Here is a 19590-nt window from a genome sequence, read left to right on the forward strand (position 1 = left end):
TTTTGAAGATTGATAAGTTGGTTGTTTTTGTTTTCTACAGAAAACCTAGTTCATAGCCACACCCAGTTGTGACAAATCAATAATGTCCAACACATTGCCAGATGCAGCAGGGGCCTGCAGTGCCCAGGGGAGCCTGCTCCTATAGGCCCTGGGACGTGGGCCTAGGCTCCTCTGGTGTGCACAGCCACACCTTCATCCCTGACTGATGGTCCAGTTCCTGTGTGTGGAGCTCCAGAGCTTCTTCACCCATCCAGATCAGTGAGCTTTGATCTGGGCAATCTCTGTTTCCTCCTCATGGGGTGGGATTGCTGCATCATCTCGTGGGTTTATATTTACATGAGAAACTGCCTGATTTCCCAGAGGATTATTCAGTTGCCTGCTAACAGGGACCAAATGTTCCTTAGCTTCATCAACCTGACTTGGAACTGTTCTTTGAACTAAAGTTCTCCAGAGAACCAGGCCCAATAGGACATATGTGTATAGAAAGATTGAAAATAGGGGCTGGAGAGATGGCTCAGCAGTTAAGGACACTGGTTGTTTCTGCAGAACATCCGGGTTCAAATCCCAGCACCCACATGGCAGCTGACAACTGTCCATAACTCCAGTTCCAGGGGATCCAACGGCTTCTTCTGTCCTCTGTGGGCATTGCACGACACAGGTGCACTTACCTACATGCAGGCAATACACCCATACACATAAAATAAAAATAATGAATAAAATATTTTTAAAAGAAAAGAAAGATTAAAAATAGGAAATTGTCAGGGGTATGGAGGCAGGGAACTCCCTAGCAGCAAGGAGAGCCAGGTGTGGTGCATTCTTAGAGACAAATGCCTGATGAGAAACAAAGACGCACAGTAGAGTTCTAACCCAAAGGCCAGCTGATTTGAGACGCAAGGAGAGCCAGTGCCTCCAGGTCCAAAGCCAGAAAACTGAGTAGCAGCCTCCCAGCAGGGTAAAATCAGAGGCTCCTGGTTTGTGCTCTGTTCAGTTCCTGAACTGATCAGATGAGACCTAACCACATGAACAAAGGCATCTGCTGTACTCAGTCCTGGCTCATTTGTCTTTCACATCCAGAAATGCTCACGGGTACTCCCCGTCTTACTTTGGCCATGGTCTGGGCACCTGTGGTCTGATCAGACCTGAGAGTGACTGCTGCACTTCCTTTTGTGGTTTTCATTTGTTTCCTGGGTGATTGGCAGTGTTGGAGATCTTCTGGGTGACATTTCTGCTTAGCTCTTTTGTTTGCTTTGTGAATTGGGTTGTTGCTGTTCCAGCCTTAAGTTTTTGGTAGGTGTTTTACATCATCCAGGGAAGGGTGGTACCTGATGTGTGCTCTCTTTCAGTCTGTTTTCTTTTTCTTAGGTTGTTGTCTGAAGGGCAGAAGTTTGAGTTTGTGTTTTGACATAATGTTAGACAAAACAGCTTTCCCTCTAGGTCGTGGAGTACAGGAGGCTGTATTCTGCAGCACATATTTGCAGCTCACTGGTGGTTGGCATTTTGTCTTGTTTTGGCACTACATAGGCTTGACAGTGAGGCAAATGGTCTTCAGGTAGCCAGGGACATCCAGAGAGGGCCCTCCTGGCCACAGGTTGGACTGTGTTGGGCCTGGGAAGGCTGTATACATGAAGCGTTATGCCTGGATGTGCCTCTCTAACTGTAGGCTTTGCTGTCTGGTGGGCTGGATTGCATCATGGTGGAAGAGTAGACATTTGAGCTGCCTGCCACATGGGATGCCCCCCACATGAGAGGGCATTTGGGAGAGTTGGACCCAGGAAAGATTCCAGGTGCTGTGGTGGCTTAGGGATCTGGGCATCAGGGACTTGAGGTGGCTCCTAGAGCCTCACTCCCAGCCTTGGGTCTACTCTCCTCTTAAGTCCTCCTAAGAGCTGCTGTGGGGAGGCATGGGGCTTAAACATTTCAAGGACATTCTCATCCATTGGATAGACAGGGAAGGAGGAGTCTCTTGCAACCACCTTCCCTTTTTTTTTTTCCTTTGGTAAGAAGTGCCGAATCCTTCAGCGAACCCATGAGGGCAGAGTATGCAGTGAGAGGGGAACTTCAGAGTGCTTTGGCCAGCCATACTGCTCCAAGCAGGCTGGCCGCACAGGAAGCACAGCCTCCAGAGAGAGTGCCACCACATCCAGCCCTGCTCCCTTTCCTGTCCCAGCAGTCACACTGACCACACTGGACTCTTCTTATTGCTCTGTTGAGTTATTAAAACATGGTGTGATTTGACTACGTCTCTCCTTCTTAACATTGTAAGACTTACTTGGTCATCAGCAAGCGAGAGCCAATTGTCATTTTGCTACACCCATCCCATGACAAGCAGGCAAGACTTACCTAGTGGCATTTTGCCTCATACTAGTAAGGCCTTGGGGGTAGACAAAATGAGTATATATTGCATTCTGCTCCCCACAGTGGGTCCCTGTTGCTCCCAGGGGTGTGTATGGTGGGGCATGCAGACTGGACAAAAGCAACCAGGGCACCAGGATGATGGTGGGGAAAAGCAGGTTTAGGAAAGAGTCTGAGGTCAGCCTTTTTACCCTGTCTGTTGTCACCCCTGCAGTCCCTCCTCCTGAGAAGCCCAGGTTTCAAGGTGAACTAGGTCTCTCTGTCTGCATCCCTGTCTTCCTCAGGCCCCCACCGTGAGCTCAGTGACTGGCTGGTGCAGGGTCTGTGCCTGCCTCATGTTGAGGGTATAGAGCCCCCATGAGTCTGCTCATGTTGCCAGGTGAGTTCAAGATCACATGTGCGTTTGCTCTGACAGCAGAGATGGAACCGGCAGTGCTTGGCTGTAGAGCTGTGCGCCGTGGCTGTACCTTAACCTGACTCATGGACGGTGCTTCCCTCAGACCTTGTGGGAGACAAAGGTGGGGTTCGGTGTTCATGCACAGCCTGCGTGCCTTTGCTCACAGTCCTGGGGCCAGAAAACAGGAGAGTTGTGAGTGACTCTCTGGAAGGGCAGAGTGGACGTCAGTGACTGGACAGTTGTTTACATATTTCTTACTTTCCAAATTTTCTGTAGGAAATGGGATTTTTTTTTTGCAGTTGGGATATGTGAAAGATTCATAAATGTGCATTTGTAATTCCACATGAAATTTGATGGCTTCATATTAACTGTGACTGATGTGTAATCTTCTGGCCCATCCTGACTGCCTTGCCCAGTATGGTCCTTATCTCTGGTTTTCTACTGGCTGAACGGAAAGCTCCCTTCCCTACTGGACTCTTGGGTCACTTCCTTAACTGTTTTTCTAGATGAACTTTGGCATTATTTAATTGTGGCCCGATATCATCTATTGACTAGAGCGACATGTGTCTTTATGTTAGTCTCCTCCAGGCTTTTTGGCTATCCCCCACTCTTCATGCTTTGTGGGTCTCCATCCACACTACAAGATGTTTTGTGAGACCTGAGCATCTGAGACTGCCTCTGCAGGTGATTTGAAGGAAGCCTGTGTGCTGTACCTGGGCTGTGACTTGAAGGTCAGGGCCAGTGTTTTCACTGTCTTTTCTTGTCTAGGTGCCCTATGAGACACTGAACAAGCGTTTCCGAGCTGCCCAGAAAAACATTGACCGGGAAACCAGCCACGTCACCATGGTGGTAGCTGAGCTGGAGAAGACCTTGAGTAGTTGCCCAGCTGTGGACTCTGTGGTCAGCCTCTTGGACGGTGTAGTGGAGAAGCTGAGTGTCCTCAAGAGGAAGGTTTGTTGTCTGTGGGAGTGGGCCCTGGCCGGGAAGTTGGGGCAGAGGCAGACTGCAGGCCGGATACCTGGGCCTTTTGCTGCTAGAGGACTGGGTATGTCCTGATCATCTCCACCTATGGGGAAGCTGGGGCCTGAGAAGACTGGTCAAGTTTCAGTTCAGAACTGCCTGTGGGTATCTCCTGGGACTGTCAGAATGACCTAGCCACTGCAGATGACCCTTTTAAAGACTTAGGTTGTCTTTTAAAAAGTTCTCAAAGTGATCAGAGAACTCAGGCCTTAGAGGGGAATCACCAGTTCAAATCACATTAGAAGTCAGACAGAGAAGAGCCCAGGGACTTCAGCTATCCTGGAGCATTGCCTGGACATGAGAGGTGTTGACGGGTGATGTTGGGTTAAGGAAAGTGGGGATAACAGTTTGAAAACCTGTAGGGAATAGAAAGTGTAAGTCAATATAGTCAGCTGGTGGTGGTTCAGAGGTAGAGTACCAGGATTGGAAAGTGGTTCTGAAGAGATCGTCTAGAATGCAGTGCAGAAAGAAGGGAAAGCACATGAGAGAGGACTTCTCACATGGTTGACCAGAGCCCAGAGAAGGGGACAGAGGCATGACAAGGATGACAGTGGCTGCTGAAGTCACCACCTCCCAAGACCTAAGATCGGTGACGATAACTTAGTGTAACTCAAAAGAGTACAGACGGAGAAGAACCTTGACAGCAGCCAAAGGGAGACCCCACTCCCAAAAGGACCTGCAGCCTAGCAGCCAGCTTGACGCAGGGACAGAAAGCCTTAGTGGTGCTAGGTCCATGGCTGTGAGAAGTTATGCCTAATGACATGGGGCCTTGGTTCCTCTATGGCATTGGCCTCCCAGGGACTCCTCTGTGGCACACATGATGGTAGCAGCCATGTTGGGCAGTGCAGGTTGTTAAGAACATTTCTACCTAGGATTTAATTTTGAACAAAATTAACTAAGAAAATATTATAAGAGGTTTTAAAGTCACTTACAGGGGCTGGAGAGATGGCGCAGCAGTTAAGAACACTGGTTGTTCCTGCAGAAGACCTGGGTTCAAATCCCAGCACCCACATGGCAGCTAACAGCTGTCTGTAACTCCAGTTCCAGGGGATCCGACAGCCTCTTCTGACCTGCGCGGGCATTGCATGATACGGGTGCACTTACCTGCGTGCAGGCAATACACGCATACATGTAAAAATAATAAATAAAATATATTTTTTTAAAAAGTCACTTAAAAGTGGCGCATGCCTTTAATCCTAGCAATTGGGAGGCAGAGGCAGGTGGATCTCTGAGTTCGAGGCCAGCCTGGTCTGTGTAGCGAGTTCCAGGTCAGCTGGGGCTACAGGGAGACCCTGCCTCAAAAAGACCAAAAAAAAAAGTCACTTAAAAAGTCACAATAAGTAATTTAACCAAGAAAGTACAACAAATTGTAAGCATTTGACGACATAGTTTTAACTGGAAGAAAATACACATGCATAAAGTGGTAGGCCTTTATGAGGGAGGTAGGGATTGAACCCAGGGCTTCAGGTGTGCTCTGCAAGCTCCTGAAGTGATAGACCCTAGCATGCCTCTCAGTAATCACTGTTTCACACAGACTCACCCCAGATACAAATGTAGAACCCGATTTCTTTTATTTCTGTTACAGTCCAGCAGTGCCACCAGCTTCTGCTTTTACTTTGCTTGTCTCTTTATGGACATTCAGAGGGGAGCCCATGTGTTTTTGTGCTGGGTGGTCATGGGCTGAACTCACCCTTAGCGTGTCTTTGCCATGGCTTAGGCGGTGGAGTCCATCCAGGCTGAGGATGAGAGTGCCAAGCTCTGCAAACGCAGGATTGAGCACCTCAAGGAACATAGCAGTGATCAGCCGGCAGCAGCCAGCATGTGGAAACGGAAGCGCATGGACCGCATGATGGTGGAGCACCTGCTGCGCTGTGGCTACTACAACACAGCAGTGAAGCTGGCTCGCCAGAGTGGCATTGAGGTGGGCACCACGTATTCTTGGTCCCTGGCCTGGTTAGCAGCAAGTAAGATTCCTGTCCCCCTAGGTCCCAGCTGCGTGTCAGTGTGAGCTTGACCTCTGCCCACGCTTGTGGCTTCTGGTGCATGTTCCAAGGGCCTCAGTAACGTTCCCTGTGCTCTTCATTGACCTCTGGTACCTTGAACCTATGCTGATTAGAGAAAATGTGAAAAGGGCATGTGCACATGTACCTGACCTTCCTGTGGTCAAGCGTGCAGGCCTGTTTCTGTCGCTTTTTGTTTGGAGCATTTTGAGTCTTACCTCGAATGGGGCACATTTCCCAGAGTCTGGCTTTACTGGCACCAGTGTGTTAGGAACAGAGGTGAGCAGTACCCTATTGCAAGGCACACACTTAACCACTAAATTCTCTCCAGCCCCTTACTAGTGATTTTAATAATAATTTAACAAAACTTAACACCTGCCCAGTTCCCCAGGGAGAGATGAGTCCGTCCCCTCTTTCTCTCCCAGTCCTACTGTTCATCTTTGTTTCTGAAGGCCTGTGTTTGTGTCACATACTGTTCTGTGTTGCCATCATGTTCTTCCCACCCTCCACCTGCTGTGATGCCCCAGTAGTCATTGGGGATCACAACTAGCTTGCTCTGTTAGCCTGGTGGTGCCTCAGGAACCCCAGTGGAAGCCAGGCCAGTGATCTTGACAAGAGCCCCTGAAGTCTGACACGCCCACTTAGCCAGAAGAAGACCTGTTGCTTTCCTGCCCCTGGCTAGTGATCACTAGTTATGACTGCAGCTGGACACTGAGCACTCAGCTTATGCTTGGCCACCACAGTTACAGTGCTGAACATTTAGGTTATCTTTTTTTCTCGTAAGCCACTGATTTTTGGTTTTGCATTTTAATTTTTATTACACTTATTTTATTGTGGGTAGGGGACACGTGCATGCCATGGCCCATGTATGGAGATGAGAGGACAACCCTTGGGAGTCAGTTCTCTCCTTCCACTATGTGAGTCCTGGGGATTGAACTCGCATTGTCAGGCTTAGTGACAAATGGCTTTACCCACTGAGCCATTTCATGCTCACCCAGCCTTTGGTTTTAATGCATCAGCGTCGGCCCTGTCTGTCTGTTAGGGTTATCATTAAAAATTTTTTTTCCAATTTTATGTGCGTGAATGTTTTGCCTGCACATATGTGAGTGTGCCACGTGCATACAATCCCCCTGGAGACGAGATGTCAGATCCCCTGGAACCGGAGCTACCAAAGGTTGTTAGCTCCCATGTGGGTGCTGGGAACTGAACCTGGGTCCAGAAAAGTGCTCTGAACCACTAAGGCACCTCTCCTGCCCCAGGTTATCTTTAAATAAGAAGTCTTTATTATGATTGTTTTTACTTAAAAGTTTGTGCCTTACACTGTGCCCACCAGCTAGGTCTGCATAGTCTGCCTAGCCGTGACTCTTAAGGACCTGAGCTGCCCACAGCTTCAATTCCCTCCTTTTTCCCATGGTCATTGTTCCACACATACTTGTACTTGTGGCATGATGCTAACCAGGACCCCCTGGTCAACCCTGGTCACAGGGCCTGGCAGGAGGAACATCAGGTCTCTGCAGATCCTGGCCAGAGAATACTGCACATGGCTCAACTGGTTGCTCTGTGTTGGTGGTCTACTTATTAGTTGGAAAACGATTTTAATGTGTTTTTGCTGGTGAAATGGCTAAGCTAGTAAAGGCACTTGCCACCAAACTGAACAACCTGATTTCAGTCTCCAGGAGATCACATTATAGAAGGATAGAATCAACTCCTGCAAGTTGTCCTGTGATACCCCCCCAATAAATAAATGTAATTAAAAAACTTTTTAAAGATTTATTTATCGTTTTCTTTGAGACAAGTTTTCCGTATAGCCCCAGCTGGTCTGGAATTCGATACGTAGATCATGGTCTCTCACAGAGATCCACCTGCCTTTGCCTCCTAAGAACTGGGATTAAAGGTGCCTTTGCCACCACACCTAGCCCTTAAAAATGATTTTTTACAAAGCAATTTCCATTTTCTTTGGACAGTTTTCCTTGCCTTTCTGTGGTGCGCATGTCCCCTTTGTCTTACTCACTCTCACTAGTCTTGCTGGGCCCTGTGAGATCTCTCAGCAGATTAGCTGTTTGGGCCCTTCTCAGAGAGCAGACAAGAGGGGTAGTGTACACCATTCCTACCCCCTCCTCCAAACATCATGTGTTTAGAGTAAACAAAGCAAAAGAGAACCTGAACATGGAGATGTTGTACCCTGGGCTGGGGGATTTGCTAGGGGTGGGAGGGATTAGCTACTTTACTTGTTGCTGCAACAGAATACTTGACAAAGCAACTTAAGGAAGAAATAATAGCTTAATTTGGTTTAGAGTTCCAAGAGATGTAGCCCATCGTTTCGGGGAATATGTGGCAGCAGAGACGGGGGTAGCTGGCTATTTGTATCCACAGTCAGGAAGCAGAGAGGGATGAGTGCTGGTGCTCAACTCCCTTTCCCCGTTTTTAGTCTTAGACCCCACATTTAAGGTTGGTGGGTGTTCCCCCTTCAATTTACCTAATCTAGATAATCCCTCACAGACAGGCCCAGAGATTCATTTCCGTGGTTATTCTAAATCCCATCAAATTGGCAAGATTAACCACAGAAGAGCTGCACCCTGTGCTAGGTTTAGAGGGGTCTGTGCTCTGTTCTAGGGGCAGGTAGTTGTGTGCTTTGTGCTAGGAGCCGACTTGTATGTATCTATGACAGGCCAGCACTTGTGTTCCTTGCTGGCCCTTCTTCATTACAGCAGGATGTATCCTGCCCCAGTAGGCGTCTGCCACATGCAGCGTTCCCAGTCCTTGTGGCCTTCTTTGTTACCTGGTGTCTTACTCCCTGGGTACCTGCCCATGAGCAGTACCCTGGACAGGTTGGAGTGTAAGGATAGGGGGTGCTGGGGCCAAGCCTGCACTCTGAACGGGAGCCTGGGCCTCACACTGGGGTGGAAGAGGGTAGAAAAACCAGTCAGCCCTACTGGTAGGCCACAGACATGTTGTGACCTGAACCACCCCTTCCCCTAAGGACCTTGTGAATATCGAGATGTTCCTGACAGCCAAAGAAGTGGAAGAGTCCTTGGAGAGGCGTGAGACTGCCACCTGCCTTGCCTGGTGCCACGACAACAAGTCCCGACTCCGGAAGATGAAGGTGCATGGGCTTTCTGGGCTGGGCATCTGGTGGGGGTGGCACTCTGCTGAGAGAGGGGCCAAGGTGGGGTTAGAAGCTGTGCCACCTGCCCAGGACTATCACACCCTCATCTGCTTTTGCGGGCCTTTGGTTTTGGTTTGTTAGATGGAGTTGTTAGGTGGGGTGGGGTTAAAGGTGTTTTGGTGGTAGGGTTTTGCCTTCAGATAAAAGCCCCGAGGGGCTGCCTCTTGTGTTGGGGTTTGGTTCAGGAGTGAGGTGTGGAGCCCCATCAAGCATGCAGCGTGCTCATGGCCGCTGCTCTTGGAGCTGAGGCAGCTTCTGGGCTCCCCACTTGGTCACAGACAAGGAATGCAGTGAGGACATCATCTCCAGGCAGGCTGCAGGGCCCATTCTGGGCTGTGATATTCTACTGAATGTGTATTTTGTACTTCTGAAGGACTCTAAAGCACAAACCACAGAACTTAAACCTGCTCGCTAAAAACCTGTCATCCTATGGCTTGCCGAAACATGTTAGCTTTCATTAACAGCCCCTGCCTCCATGAGGGGAGCTGTGCTGTTTTCTGAACCGAGTGCTGCTTTAACCTCTCTGGTTGAGCTTGTTGGGATGCACGTAGTCACCTGCCAAGAGTGACACTCTTTGCCACTCAGGGCCGCCAAAGCGAGCACGAGGCGAAGACGGGACGAAAGAGTAGAGCCGCCAGTGGCTCCCTTAAAGAGAGTGAGGATCTTGGTATGGAACCCCTAAAAGGAAAGCCAGAATTGGTATGTAACACTCTGCCCTGCTCAGCTCCACCCCCACTCCCTCCCAAAGAAGGAACGCTGGGCATTTTTGTAGGAGTTGGTGGTGATCTATTCCATGAGGTGATCTCCCAAGCTCTGACCCCTCCAGGCAGTGCATCTACCAGCTTGCTGAACTTGGCTGTGGGTGCTCCATGTGGGCTGGTGGTGGAAGCTCTGGGTAGATAAGGCCTGAGAAGCACAGGTGCTGAATGCATGCTAGTAAGTGAGCATTGCGTTGGTGTCTTTGAGAAGTCAGGTAGGAGGGAATGTCAACATCTCTCCAGCAACACTTGAAGGTGCCGGGAGCAGGCTTGCCTGTCACAAATGGTAAGCTCAGCCGGCGGGATATGTATCTTATCTGTATAGCCTACACATACACATGTGCTCTCCCATTATATCGGGACACCGGGGAGGGATCAGAGGAGTCACACTGCACTGAGGTCCTGTAGATCAGACACAAGATCTGGATAGGATCTGAGACTCAGTTTCACTGAATTGGAAAATAACTTACAGTGATAGGGTACCAAACAAATATCTGAATTGGCTCAGGACTCTGGAGCTGGCAGGACACTGAAATAGAAACCTGGAAGCCTTATGCCTAGAAGTCAGGCAAAGTGTTAAGTGTGTAGGCTCCAGCTGTTGGAGAATGAACAGGGTGGCTAGTGTTACTGTTGGCATGACTTGGAAGTGTTTTAGATTCAAGTCTGGAAATGTGATTTCCATAGCAAATGGGCACTTATGTGTGCATTGGTGGACTGTTTGAAAGTTAAATGTTAAAACAAATACTGCTCCTAAACAATAGACAGGTTTAAGGCAAAGCAAAGAAACACTGCTTTTCTCATTTCTGTGCAGTATCTTCATGCTTTTAAACAGCTCACTGGTGCCCACCAGCTGTAGAAGGAACAGTTAGTTACTCTGGGACTTCTTTGGGGCTCCAGTGTATAGACTCACCCTCAGCTCCTACTGGCCGGGCTTCGGGAACAGAAGGCCCATAAAACACTTGTCTACGGATCTGTGGGGCCAGGGTGTTCGTAGGGAGGCCTGGGGTGCACTGTCTTTCCTGAATGTACCAAGCCTGCTACCCATTGCTCAAGTCAGGAGGCTCCTACTCTGGCTTGGGACATATTTAGATTCTGCTTCTTGTCTGCTTGGTCCTCCTCCTGGTACAGAGGGGTCAGAGGGTGCAGGGCAGTGATCAGGAAGAGCAGTCACCCCTCCATGTTCCTCCCCAGTTAGAAGAAGCAAGGTTGAAGCAGCAGCATGCATATGCAGGTGCAGTGTGTCCACTGTGGTCTTGTGAAGATGGGACACGGGAATCGGATGCCAGAGGAGGCAAGGTGTGAGAGGACATAGCATCGGGAAGTGGAGTTTAAAGTTCTCATTATGGCCGGGCATGGTGGCACACACCTGTAGTCCCATCACTCGAGAGGCAGAGGCAGGAGGATCTCTGAGTTCAAGGCCAGCTGGGGCTATAGGGGGGTCCTGCCCCCCCCCCACAAAAAACCAACAAAAACGAAATTCTCATTGAGGTTGATTTACTTGCCATGTGATGCATCTGCTCATGCCATTGCAATGGGAACATGTGGAGTTAGGGAATGGGGTAAAGGGCCTTGGACCAGCTTCTCATGTCCTTATCCTATTTCTAGCCAGAAGAGAGTGTGTGCTAAAGCTACTGTCTTGCTGTGTAGCCCAGGGTTACCTCAAACTTGCCAAAGTCCTACCTCAGACTCCTAAGTGCTGTGTTTATAGGTAGCTTTGCACATGATGGCTAAGTGCTCTCCTCCCTGATACCCTGCAGATCTTTAGCTTGTTACCTGCATAGTGAAGGGGGGCTTTCCATGTGAGCTTGCAGCAGTTACTTCCTTCTGCCCGCTTCACCCCAGTCTCTGGAGTTCCTGCCCACATTGGATTGATATGGCTGTTATTTTAATTTTTTGTTACCAATTTTTTAAAAAAATTATGTGTGTGAGTGTTTTGCCCTGCCTGTATGTAAGTGCACCACATGTGCAGTGCTCACTAGGCCAGAAGAGGACATTGGATCCCTTGGAACTGGCATTATGGATGGTTGTAAGCCACCATGTGAGTGCTGGGAACTGACCTGAGCCCTGGTCCCCTACAAGAGCAGTCAGTGCTCTTAACCATTGAGCATCTCTCCAGCCCCATGGCTGGTTTTAAAGTGAGCTCTGTTCTTGTAGATGCATCCACCAGCATCCTCTGTACTGTCCCCAAGAGTCACTGCAGCACTTCTGGACAGTCAGTAGCCCCCTCCTTCCTGCAGTGCTGACCTCAGACCTTGCTCACAACTTTGGAAATCTTAGAGCTTCTGTCCTTCATGGGAACCACCCACTCATCCATCTCCTAATCCCCACCAGCCTAGATCTTAAATTCTTTACAGGAACATTAACTTCCTTGGAGTTGAGATTTGCTGCTCCAGGCACCTTGTCCTCCTGTCCCAGGGTCTTTGTACTGGCTCTGCTGCTGCCTAGAAACTTTCCCTGTCCAGCCCCTCACCCATATGTTGCCTGAGTGTTCCCTGTCAATTCCTTTGGGGTACTATCTTCTAGCTAACCTATTTCAGACCCGCTGTTGGGATACTGTTCTCCTTCCCACCAAGGTATCAGTATCCTGAGTCAAAAGCTTATGCGGATTTTTCCAGGACAGACAGGAAGTGTGCGGAGTTTGAGGTCTGGTGGGGGCGGTGGGGAGAAAACACCTGTAGGGAAAAGGGTTTTATGGTAATCGTAGGCTATAGAATTTGGATTATAACCGAGGGGACCTGGAAAGCCCTCTTCCCTACAGAGAGTTGGCAGGGCTTTCTCATAGTCACCTGCCTGACTCTATGTACCTGGGAGCTGGTGACAGTCTCTGGGTGCTGCCCTTCTTGGTGATGCATTATCATGCAGGTCCTCTTCAACCACTAATAATGTGCTGGTCCTGCCACAGAGTGTCTCTTGCACATCAGAGCAAAGACTCTGGTCATAGCACTGCCTCCCAGCATCTGTGGGGATGTCCTGAGCTTTGGTGACAGAGCTTACAGGACCTGTAGGTTCTGATGCCCAGATGTCTGGGTCGTGGCGTTGCTGACTGGTTGCACCCGCTAACCCTCATCTTATCTCTGCCCTCAGAGCTGCCTGGAATTCAGCCTCAGGATTCAGGAGTTCATTGAGCTTGTTCGACAGAACAAGCGCCTGGATGCTGTGAGGTAGGATGTTCTGTGCACGCTGTTCCTTATGGTAGGGTGGGACATTCAGCTGCCACTCCCTTTGCCCCATCCTCACAGTCTGGATGCTGGAGAGGGAGGAAAGCATGGTATTAGGGGACTTCAGTCTGATGGTCCCAGTTCTACATACCACCTACATCTTGGTGTTCTCAAGCCAGGGGTTGAGGGCCCCCTGCTCTGCTGGCAGTTTCGTGTGACATTCCAGACCCTCATGGCTGTTAGGTGAGCCAGATGGGTATCCCAGCCATCTATGTAAACTTGTCCACTTCGGAAGGAGTCGTTTGCTTCAGCAAGTGTGCCCCAAGAGGTTGGCCCTTGATCAGTTCAAAGTACCTGAATCTAAAATTTCCTTCTTGGCTAGCTGAGAGCATGATCACACCAATAATGCCTGAGGGCTTTCTGCAGGCACATCTGAGCTTATGAGGTCTGTCTTTGACCTAAGGATACAAGGAAGAGAGGCTTCCCACATAGCCTCTACCTAGCAGGTTCTTATCAGGTTTCTTAGCAGTTGAGCATAAGGGTGGGCAGGCCAGCTGGCACACCTACTCAGCCTTGTCTGAATGGAGTGTCACAGAGAAGGTTGCCATGCACCGATTCCCATTCCTTCCCCTGAACTATTTGCCTCCAGTCAGCCTTAGAAAACCTTCCTGGTTCCCACCCTGGATGTTGGTCAGTGCAAGCCAAGGCTGACAGCAGTAGCTTCTGTTGCCAGGGTTCTCTGTCTACAGCTTCACCAGACTCTTACCAGTTAGTCCTACAGCTGTGAGCAGGAGAGCACTGTGGCCAGGGCTGTGTGGTAGATCAGTGACAAGATGACCTGCTATTTCCAGCATGAGTACATGCCCAAGGAACGGCTCCCTTCTCCACCACCAGCCTGAGTGGGGAGCAGAGAGTCCTACAAGCTTAGCTCAGGGTTAGCTTTTAGTGTACCCAGAACTGCTGTCCCCTGGAGCAGGGGAGTGGAGGTAGGGCACACGAGCCCTGGCCATGGACCTCACGGGGTCGCTCTGCCTTGCCTCATGCATTTATAAAGGAGAGCATGAGCTGCCTATGTGTTTATGTGTGCTCTCCCCTGACCCCCTTCCTTCCTTCCTTCCTTCCTTCCTTCCTTCCTTCCTTCCTTCCTTCCTTCCTTCCTTCCTTCCTAGGGCGTCAGAGCCCCTGGGACTGATTACAGACAGTCATTAGCTGCCATGTGGGCACTGGGAATTGAGCCTGGGTTCTCTGCAAGAGCAGTCAGTCCTCTTAACTGCAGAGCCCTCTCTCCAGTCCCAAATATGATTACATTATATATTTGAAACTGGCATTTTTTTTGGGTTTTTTTTGAGACAGGGTCTCCCTATAGCCCCCAGCTGGCCTGGAATTCACAGGGATCTGCCTGCCTCTGCCTCCTGAGTGCTGGGATTAAAGTCGTGTGCCACCACTCCTGGCCTCTCCTTTCTTTCTAGGCCTTGGTCATGCTAGGCAAGTGCTCTACCACTGAGGTGCAGTCCCAACCTCTTATTTGTTTCATTTTTAAGAAATAGAGGTCACATTGTGTTGCCCAGACTATCCTCAAACTTCTGAACTCAAGCAGTACTCCTGCCTCAGCCTCCTGAACAGGTGGGCGTGTAGACTTGGCCACTGTGCTTGGTGCCTGGGACTTGGCCTGTGTCTTCATAGCATTATGGGGAGATTGTTGCTCTGCTCAGAAATATGGGGGCTGACTGGCTGGTTCAAGTATTTAACTTTCTGGGTGTCTCACATTTATGTTCTCAAAGAGAAACTTGAGGTCCCTGTATGCCAGTTTATCACTGTGACAAATACCTAAGGAAATATATTCCTAAGGCAAACAACTTCAGAAGTGAATAGACTCAGTTTGCTTATATTTTCTATCTATGGTCACTTGGTCTCATTGCTTGGCACCTGTGCTGAGGCAGAACAGGATGCAGAAGCGGTGGTGGACTGCTTAACTTACAGCATCCAGGAAACAGGAAGGGTATCACCATCCCTTTAAGAATACATCTAAGTGACCTAACTTATAGTAGGCTGTACCTCCTAAACTGTCCACACCTCCAAATAATGCCATAGGCTGGGGACTAAGTCTTCACCCTATGGCTATTGGGAGACATTAAAGAGCCAAACTGCAACATGTTTGCTTGCTTGTTTCTTATACTGTCTGTGATGTTCATTAAAACATGATTAGTTCTTTTACCATAGGATTAGCATATCAGACTCCTGGACTGCTAGCCTCTGCTCATGACTTGCCCTATTGGATAGACGGTCATGCGTATGGACTGGTTGTATCCTAAGCCTGGGTACACCTTCTACTTCCTCTGGCCTTGTGGACATCTTGCTATCCCTCAAAGGCTACTTGGTGACCTATGCCAACTCCATTCTCCATCCAGGCACCTACCTTATTACCCTTCCCTCCCCTCCAAGGACCCTCCAGCTCCATTTTTTATGACCATAGTACAGGGCTGAACTTCATGGGGACTTGGGAACTCCATGAGTTCTTATATGCCACTGGCCCCTGAATAGAGGGAGCTGGTTCTGCAGGAAACACTGAAACACTCAGGGTGTAGAGGATGTGGCAGTATCTGAGGCCCTGCAGGAAGGTGTGTAGGCCTGAGCCCCTCAGAGTGAGTTGCTGACAGGAGAGTTCCATGTTCCTGTTCCTGACTGTACAGCCCTTCCAGGTGAACAGGCTCTTGTCAAGAGCCAGCTATGTGTATCACACATGGAAGACCACAGTTTGTGTGCTTATACATGATGAACAGGCACGCAGATGATAGCCTTTGAGGGTCTGAGTTGTTTTGCACAATTTTAGAATCAAAAAGGTTAGACTGTCAGTCCTTGGGCCTGGTCCCCTCAGGCCCCACTCAGCAGATCTTCAGAGGTGGGGTTCCCCTATGCCAGACTCTGAAGGGATGGTTAGCCTAGATCTTTAAAGTTGGAAATGCAGGACTGGTGAGATGGCTCAATGTAACCACTTGCTGTCAAGCCTGGCAGTCTATGTTTGATCCCTGGGGCCCACATGGTAGAGGGAGAGAACCAACTCCCACAAGTTGTCTTCTGACTTCTTCAGGTTTACAAATAAATGAACGAATGAACGAAAAGTTGGAAATGCAAACTCAAGTGTGTCAAAATGTTTTTCAGACATGCAAGAAAGCATTTCAGTCAGGCTGAAGGGAGCCAGCTGGATGAGGTCCGCCAGGTCATGGGCATGTTGGCCTTCCCGCCAGATACGCACATCTCCCCGTACAAGGTAATGTCTGTGACCCTGTTCATTAGGTTCATGCTGGTCTTGGGTCAGGGGGCCTGTGAAGTAGGTTAGAGGGTGCTGGCAGCTTTTGAGGACCCATCTGTCATTATTTCCTGAAGCCTCAGGGTTTGTAATCCACCAAGCTTTCCATCCTGCTGCTGAGAGGTTTAGGGCAGAGGTCAGCAGGCTCTAGCCTGGCAGGCTCGGGATTCGTACCACCTGCCATTTCCCCTTGATCCTCCTCTGCACTCCCTCTCAGACAGCAGCACCCTGTCTTGTGCTCTGCTCTTACTGACTCCCTTGTTCTTCAGTAAGGTCAGGGATCTGGGTCTTAGGGGCACTACAGGGTCTTGGTGGTGACCTTGCTGTTCTTGGCTCCTGGTCTTTTCCTTGGTGCTGGCATTGGACTCCTGGCAGGTCTGCTGCTCTAAGCCCCCTGCTCTCTGGCCCGTGGTAGGAGAGGATGTGGTCATGCTCCATTGCTCACAATAGCCCTGAGTGAACAGCCTGTGGCTTTTACTCTTGCTCAGCGTAGCCTCACCAAGCCAAGACCTCAGAAGGCATTAGGTGCGTGCTGTGTTTACAGAGTTCTACGGTTTGTTCCCTGAGCCTTGAGCCTAGTCTGTGAAAGACCTGCATGTCTTCCCTGCAGCCCAACCTATGGTACAAGCATGCCTGGGTAGACCAAACCAGTACCTCCTTGACACTGCTAGATGTGCTCTGGATCCCAGTAAGCCCACACAGCTTACTAGGTATAGGTGGTTTCACAGTGAAATGCCATCAGGCATGCCTAAACATATAAACTAGTGTCTTGAGTTTCTCTTCTCTTCAGGGGAGAATGTTTGGTTTGGGCCTGAGTTACGTGAACCATGCTTCTCTCCTGTGAGGCCTCACAGTGCAGGCAGGCGTCATGCTTGCGGTCCCACCTCTTTGAGCACAAAGAAAATCCCCCTCATGTTGTCAAGGCCTGGAGGGTAATGGGCACAGCATACCCCTATGACTTCATGATAGTGACAAAAATGTGGTGACATGAAAGAGAAAGACCAAGCTGGGCATGGTGGCCCACGCCCGTAGTCCCAGCACTTGGGAGGGAGAGGCAGGCGAATCTCTGTGAGTGCAAGGCCAGCCTGGTCTACATAGTGAGCTCCAGGCCAGCTGAGGCTACAGGGAGACCCTGTCTCAAAAAGACCAAAATAAAAAAAAAGAAAGAACAAGACCAAGATCACCTGGGAAAGCCTTGGTTTGGGGGCAGACTGAAAAAACTGAGAGAAGTGATGTTGTGACTTGAAGGAAGAAGCAGGGCACTAGTGAAGGCAAAGAGGAAGCTTCCTTTAGAGGAAAAGTGGGTGGGCTTCAGGAGGGCCCTGGGGCAGATGCTGTCCCTTCTATGAGAGCCTCCCAGACCAAGTTTTACTCCCTGTAGACTGCTTATATAGAAGTAATACTGAAAGCAACATTTTTACGAAAAGGTAGAAGTGAAATGTGATGTCACCCTAAACCAAGACTGTGGGGCACTGACAGAATAGCCTAGGTGCCTTGGTGACTACCTCCCCACAGGGTAGGGCCCTTTCCGGCTCATGCCCAGGTTTTCCCTCTCCTTCTCATGTGCATATGCACTCTTTGTCTCATACACATTAACCACGGTTAGTATTCCGAGCTGAGGGCATCCATGGTCTTCTATCTGGCATGTCTTCTCTAAAATGAGCCTTCTTTTCAGCAGTAATGCTGTGACTCCATTTATTGTTACAAGGCCACAGGATGCACACCAAAGGGTGTTCAGGAAATTTAGAAAGTAGGGGTCATGCATTCGTTGTCAGGACTCTCTGGTCAACTGTACTGACTGGGCCTCCCAGTAACTGCCAGGGAAGGGTCCAAAGAACTGCCACATTGTCTTCCAGGACCTCCTGGACCCGGCTCGGTGGCGAATGCTGATCCAGCAGTTCCGATACGATAACTACCGACTGCACCAGCTGGGAAACAGCTCTGTCTTCACCCTCACCTTGCAAGCTGGGCTCTCAGCGATAAAGACACCGTATCCTCCCCACTTTGTCCTGTCCTCTGTCCTGAAGACAGATGCCGTGTCCCACCATAGGAAGACCACTGTCCTGTGTCCTTTGAGTTGGCACTTGAGAGACTCTCAGACCCAGCAGCTCAGGCTTCACTTGGTCTGTGTGCCTGTATGGGTTTTCCATCTCAAATGTTGCCATGCATATGATACTGGCTTCCCAAGAATTCTCTTGACTTAACAATGGTCGTACCTCTCTGGCAGGGAGGCAGGCTCCCTTCTCAGGAGAGTCAAGACAGGCTGACTCCTTGTTTATATTTGGTAGACTGTCTCGAGTGTGACTGACCCATCCTTTGCATGGCTAAACCCACCCTCCTGTGGAAGATGCCCCTGCCTTGTGTGGCTAGTCAAGTCCCTCCTGTGATCGACTCCCCTCACTTGTGTGGATGACGGTCTCTCACGTGGTAGACTCTTGTCTCAGGTGGCTGACTGTTCCCCTTGTAGCTGACGCTCTTCACTTGCGTAGCTGACCCTCCTTCATTTGGTGCCTCCCATCCCTTGTGTGACTAAACCCTACCTCACTGACTGGCTCTGACCCTGTGTTCTTGAACTTGTTTCTCTTTGGCAGGCCTAATTGTATACATAGCCAACTCCTCCCATTTTCTATGTGACTAGTCATCCTACAAGGTTGTGGCTGCTCTGGGATCACAACTTATACCTGCCTCGAGGCCCAGCCTTCTAACCATCTCTGGTGAACTCTGGGGAATAAGCATGTGTTTTACCCATGCCTTCTGAGGGTCCACCAGAATGCCCATCTCACCTTTTGTCTGCCCTTCCTAGGAAGTTGGAGTTAGATAAGGGAGTTAGATAGTACCCAGGGCACTGTGGTCCCACTGGGGTGGTGATGTGGTGACTTGCTTTGGGTCGGGCCTTGGTAGGCATTTGCTGTGTTGCATGCAGCATCATTTTCGCCTTGAATGTCAGCCTATTTGTTTCTGTGTGGTGCCCCAGTGACTATGAGGATTCTGTATGTCCAAGCAGTGAGGGCCACAACAAGCCTGCCTTGTTGCTGACCTGAGGCTGTAGCCCTTCCTTAACTCCATGTACAGACAGTGCTACAAGGAGGATGGCAGCTCCAAGAGCCCCGACTGCCCCGTGTGTAGCCGCTCGCTGAACAAACTAGCGCAGCCCCTGCCCATGGCTCACTGTGCCAACTCCCGCCTGGTCTGCAAGATCTCTGGTGATGTGATGAATGAGAACAACCCACCCATGATGCTGCCCAATGGCTATGTCTACGGCTACAATGTGAGGAGCCCAGATGGTCAGAGATGGGGGGTGGGCTGGGCAGCTGTGTGGAGGTAAGGGGATCCCGGGGTGGGGTAGCACCACATTCGAATAACCCCAGGTTTTCTAGGACAGGTGTGCCTTCAGGAAGTGTATGTGCAAGATTAGATGGCTTATTCTCTGTT

At 49.8% G+C, this 19590-nt stretch overlaps 1 protein-coding gene across 2 annotated transcripts in view; it reads left to right on the top strand.

Annotated features, from left to right (window-relative positions):
• Positions 1-19590, top strand: part of Maea (macrophage erythroblast attacher) — a 37162-nt gene that overhangs the window by 16508 nt on the left and 1064 nt on the right. The window contains exons 2-9 of one of the 2 annotated variants that reach the window (XM_008841815.3): positions 3518-3700; positions 5487-5690; positions 8750-8872; positions 9521-9634; positions 12778-12854; positions 16011-16119; positions 18015-18148; positions 19231-19426. In XM_008841815.3, coding sequence (XP_008840037.1) covers positions 3518-3700; positions 5487-5690; positions 8750-8872; positions 9521-9634; positions 12778-12854; positions 16011-16119; positions 18015-18148; positions 19231-19426 — 1140 coding nt within the window. The remainder of the gene's footprint in view (positions 1-3517; positions 3701-5486; positions 5691-8749; positions 8873-9520; positions 9635-12777; positions 12855-16010; positions 16120-18014; positions 18149-19230; positions 19427-19590) is intronic. The other variant, XM_008841814.3, reaches the window with a different exon arrangement.

The sequence above is a fragment of the Nannospalax galili genome, unplaced genomic scaffold (genome assembly GCF_000622305.1).
Source record: "Nannospalax galili isolate Female #2095 unplaced genomic scaffold, S.galili_v1.0 scaffold101, whole genome shotgun sequence".
Taxonomy (NCBI): domain Eukaryota; kingdom Metazoa; phylum Chordata; class Mammalia; order Rodentia; family Spalacidae; genus Nannospalax; species Nannospalax galili.